Source organism: Triticum aestivum, chromosome 6D (genome assembly GCF_018294505.1).
Source record: "Triticum aestivum cultivar Chinese Spring chromosome 6D, IWGSC CS RefSeq v2.1, whole genome shotgun sequence".
In the NCBI taxonomy this organism is placed as follows: domain Eukaryota; kingdom Viridiplantae; phylum Streptophyta; class Magnoliopsida; order Poales; family Poaceae; genus Triticum; species Triticum aestivum.
The window spans coordinates 47,376,191-47,381,318 of NC_057811.1; the positions used below are offsets into that span (position 1 = coordinate 47,376,191).

At 43.3% G+C, this 5,128-nt stretch overlaps 1 protein-coding gene across 1 annotated transcript; it reads left to right on the forward strand.

Annotated features, from left to right (window-relative positions):
• Positions 1-1,073: 1,073 nt before the first annotated feature.
• On the forward strand, positions 1,074-3,163 carry LOC123143441 (uncharacterized). The gene is made up of 2 exons (XM_044562370.1): positions 1,074-1,299; positions 2,032-3,163. The coding sequence occupies exon 2, from the start codon at positions 2,061-2,063 to the stop codon at positions 2,940-2,942; it is 882 nt and encodes a 293-aa protein (XP_044418305.1). The 5' UTR covers positions 1,074-1,299; positions 2,032-2,060; the 3' UTR covers positions 2,943-3,163.
• The last annotated feature ends 1,965 nt before the right edge of the window (positions 3,164-5,128 follow it).

The following is a 5,128-nucleotide window of genomic DNA, read 5'->3' on the forward strand; positions in this document are numbered from 1 at the left end:
ATATTAAGTTTAGGACTTAAATCTTGATAGGCAGAAGATACCACTGTCCACCTAACCATTCATTCACGGGTTGGTTCACGTGACGTATCAAAATGAGGCGTGAAATTTAGGGGAATGTTACGGGAAGTGTCACCTTTCCACGGAAAGGGGACTTGTTGGACATGCTTTAACGCATTTGGTGCCTCTACGTGTCGATGCCTAGGAGGCGCCGTTCTGAATCTCCGGGAAGTTGCCACTAGCAGAATACCAAGCCGTTTCTTGTTAGAGCCAGGCACGCACGATGGCTAAGAAGGATCAAGTGTGTGCGTGTGCGACAAGTGATGCCGCCTGGCTAATCTTATCTGAATCATGCCCCGACGAGGAGACAAGTGCAAGACTCCAGTCCTCTCCAGATCCACCTCGCCACCACTCCCTTATCCTCAAGAGAAAGGGGTGCTAGCTCTAGCTGTACGCTGGAAACAATGTGCCGCGCACTGTTGTTCACTTGCTGCTAGCTAGTAGTACCTACTTGAAGTTATGTATAACAAGCGTTGTCTGTTGCGTTGGGGTGCTACATGATAAACAAATGGTGATATTGGCATTTTGGCGGCATCAACTCAATCGTCTCAGGATGAGTACTCCCCGTTTTATAATTTAGTGCGTGTAGAATTTTTAAGAAGTCGAACTTTATAAAATTTGGCCAAGTTTATTATAATATAGTGCGTGTAGATTTTTTGAGAAGTCGAACTTTATAAAATTTGATCAATTTTATTATAATGTAGTGCGCATATATTTTTTGAGACGTCGAACTTTATTAAATTTGACCATGTTTATTATAATGTAATGCATATAGATCTTTTGAGATGTCATACTCTATAAATTTGACCAAGTTTATAGAAGTAACTATTTATATCTACAATATCAAATATATAAAGTATGAAACCTAATAATCTTATAATGAATCTAATGATATAAGTTTGACATTTTAGATGTAAATATTTTTTCTTCATAAATTTAATCAAAATTTGTGATGCTTGACTCTATGAGCACCGTATCGTGGAATGGAAGGAGTATCACAATTCAATCGACCAGGCAGGCAGTTAGGTGCGGCGTGGGGGCCACACCCACCCTGGTCTAGAAGATTGATTAGATCTGATGGGCTTTCGCAATCCATCCACTTATAAACAACGTATTCAGTTGATATAAGCGGTAGGCTCTATCACTCTATCCTCTTCCCCCCTCTGCCGGCCGCCTCCCCTGCTGCTCTCCGACCCCGATCTGCTGCTCTGCTCCTGCTGGAAACCTTCCAGGCCATAAAAGGTAAACGGCGGCGCTGCATCCCTTCCTTCCTGCATGCTGATCGCTTTCTTCTCCGCGTGTTCTGTCTCCTTTGTTGGCTATGGTATGAAGATATGATCCAGCGGGTTTTCCTCGCCTTATCCATCCACCGCCGTCTTTCTCAAGTGGATCTTCTCACTCACACCTGGTCCGTCAAACTGTTGCCGCGAGCTGCGTCTCTGAGAGCCATGGTTTATAATAGTAGTTTTTTTCTTTCTTTCTTCGTTTATCTTCTGTTAGAAAATACCTCAAATTGTACTAAATCAACCACACTTACGGAGGGGTAGTACTACTAGGAAGCACTTTGACTCTGTTCCATTACAAGCTAGTCTTGTTACAGCTGCCAGCATCATGAGCATAAACTTGCTTCAGATGATTAGTATGTGTACTCCATAGTGACCGATTTTCTTTGGAAATAGCTGAAGCTTTTATCCAACTCTCTAGTGTAACTGCTGCAGAGCTTTTCCACTTCAATTATGGGAGTGTTAATGCCTTTTCAGGAAACATATTATGAGAGTGTTAACGTCTTTCTCAGCGCGTCGATTTAATTTTTTTTAGCTGTTGCGCATGTTTAATATATCTGAAATCGACTTCATTACTCATTGATGTTTGAAGATTGCCTAGTAGCCAAATAACTGGGTACAAGGCACTCATGTTGCTGCCAGAGGGTTACTGAAGACATCACTTTCTTTGTCTTTGGATGTGTCTTAACAGGCTCATCACTGAAAGAGGACTTCAAGTACATGGCCTTTAAGACTCTGCAAGCTCCACCCAGTTTGGCAAGGCCAGACAGTTGCAGTTTCAGTCCCACCAACTCCAAGTCTTGTTGTTATCAGCCAAAACCTCACTCAAGACCGCCAGCAAGAATCGCCACGAAGAATCGCCTTCAGAGTTCACCAGTCCTGAAATGCAGAGCCAATCCGCGTTGCCGCATCGACGAGGTTGTCCAGCCCCATCAGGATCATCAGACTACTGAGATCCCCATAGTCCTGCACCAATCGGTCGTTTTCCCCGGCCAGACGCTGCAGATGCAGACGGTTGAGTTCAGATACCGCATCATGATGCAGACACTACTACTCCAGGAAGGCCACAGCTTTGGTATCATCTACTCCAGCAGGAAAGATAGTAGGATGGCCGATGTTGGATGCATGGTCCATATCGTTCAGTGCGATAAGCTCGTCAATGACCGCTTCTTCCTGACGTGCGTCGGCGGTGATCGGTTCCGTGTCCTGGAGGTCGTCAGAACAAAGCCCTATGTCATCGCAAGAGTGCAGGTACTGAAAGACAGAGAGTCGCCCGATTCAAGTAACCTGGGGAGCCTGATGCAGCAGGTGGAAGGACACCTGAAGGACGTGACAATGCTTTCAGACAAGCTCAGCTGGAAACTAGTGGGAGACAAGGCTAGGCAGCTCAGCAGGATGCATTCTCCGGAGTCTTTCTCCTTGGTCGTCGCTCGGTTGTTTGTCGAAGATCGCTCAGAGCAGCAATGGTTGCTCGAGTTAGATGACACAGCACAGAGATTGGTGAGAGAAGAAAGGTACCTTCAACAGAGGAGCAAGTACCTGGCAGCCGTAGCAGCGATCAGGGGTGCCTTTGGTCAACTGTTCTGCAATGAGAAGCAGTAGCAGACCTGGTGCATTGGAGCTGCCATTCTGTTAATTGGAGTATGTTCTTGCTACATTGTAGTTTAATACTTCGCTTCTGTCTTAATGTGTATATATTGTATATCCTTGAATGTTCGTCTTTGTGGTCAAACTTCACTAATTTCTGGATGTACTCAGTTACTCACTCATGTATAAACGCACCATCTTCAAGTTTTTCAGAGATTATCAAGAGTATACAGCTACTGATCGAGAACACATCAAACAAAACATCTTCACGCATTCTTTTGTATTCCTCTTTTTTTTATTCTTTTGGAAAGGAATTCCAATCGTTCATTAAGAGTAACTTGAGAGGGAGCTGAAAAACTCGAAACCCAAAGCTGCTCGAGCGCACTCATAGAAGGGAACTTTGCTCCAGGATTGCTGAAAAGCAAACTGAACTAGTTGGGTTGAACAGTCAATTTAGGAAAAGTGTCGAGTGATAAACACATTTGTATTTTCATAGTTCAGTGTACATGTACCCAGGTTTATTGTACCTCCTCTCCTAGATTGTAGGATCTCAAATCTTGGCCATATAGGTGGGTATGCTTTCATCTTGAATAACAGATCACATATAGTTCGAGATTTATACTATTTTTGGTTTGTTCATTAAAGTCATGGTCAAATCAAATATATATATATATATATATATATATATATATATATATATATATATATATATATATATATATATATATATATTTGAAAAGGGGTGACTCCCCGGCCTCTGCATCAGAACGATGCATACGGCCACCTTTATAGAAAAATAAAGAGGTTCAACAAGGTCTTACAGTCTGAAATCAAAAGCAAAGGCAAGCTTACGGAGAGCCACAACGCCAAACACAAATGCTAAGAGGCCACAACCGGCTAGCATAACAAAGATAGGTAAACTAATCGCCTATCTTATTACATGACCGTCAGCCAAACCGGTTGAAGATACCCCGAGCTACCATCTCCCAGCGGATAGATCAAGTAACCAAACGCTCCCTGGCCTCCGTCGGAGTGAGTAACGACCACATACGGATCAGCGCAGTGTCACGGAAAATAACCTGCAAAAAATGAATATTTGTTGTTCTGTTAAAAGCCAAATCATTGTTGCACTTCCAAATTGCCCACAACAAAGCACATACTCCTACGCGAATGTGTCTAGCTGTTTCGGAGTCTATCCCAACAAGCCACGTTCCAAATAACGTACTGACAGAATTCGGAGGAGAAATGTTAAAGGCAATGTGCACCGTGTGCCACAACACTTTGGCCAACGGGCAATCAAAGAATAAGTGCTTGATAGTTTCATCCCGATCGTAGAAACTACACCTAGTAGATCCTGTCCAGTTACGCTTTACCAAGTTATCCTTTGTTAGAATGACTTGTTTATGTACAAACCACATAAACACTTTAATTTTCAAAGGAACTTTGACTTTCCAAACATATTTGGAACTAGGAATGGCACTAGAGTTAATGACATCGATATACATCGATTTAACTGAGAACTCTCCAGACCTAGTAAGTTTCCAGCACAACTGATCGGACTGATGAGATAGCTGAACCTCCATCAGTCTACTCATCAAATGGAGCCACGCTTCCCACCGGTTGCCAACAAGCGTCCTCCTAAACTGAATATTAAGGGAATGGACTGCAAAATCTTGCAACAAAAGCATCACGTCGTTGAACAATACTATACAGGGACGGATACTGAAGCGCCAGCGGCGTTTCACCAAGCCAAGTATCCTCCCAGAAGCGAGTGGTGGTGCCATTACCGACTATAAACTTTGTCCTATTAAAGAAGGCTGCTTTGACTCTCATAAGTCCCTTCCAAAAAGGCGAGTCAGTCGGTCTCACTGTCACCTGGGACAAAGTCTTGGACTGCAGATACTTACTACGTAGAATCTGCGCCCACGTGGCCTCAGTCTCAACTGATAATTTATACAGCCACTTACTGAGAAGACATCTGTTCTTGACTTCAAGATTCTCAATACCAAGGCCCCCTGGTCCTTTGGTCGACAGATGATATCCCATTTGGCAAGTCTGTATTTTCTCTTTAGTTCATCACTTTGCCAGAAGAATCGGGATCGATAGAAGTCCAGCCTTTTCCTAACACCAACTGGGACTTCGAAAAAAGATAAGAGAAACATAGGCATACTCGTGAGCACCGAATTAATCAGAATCAATCG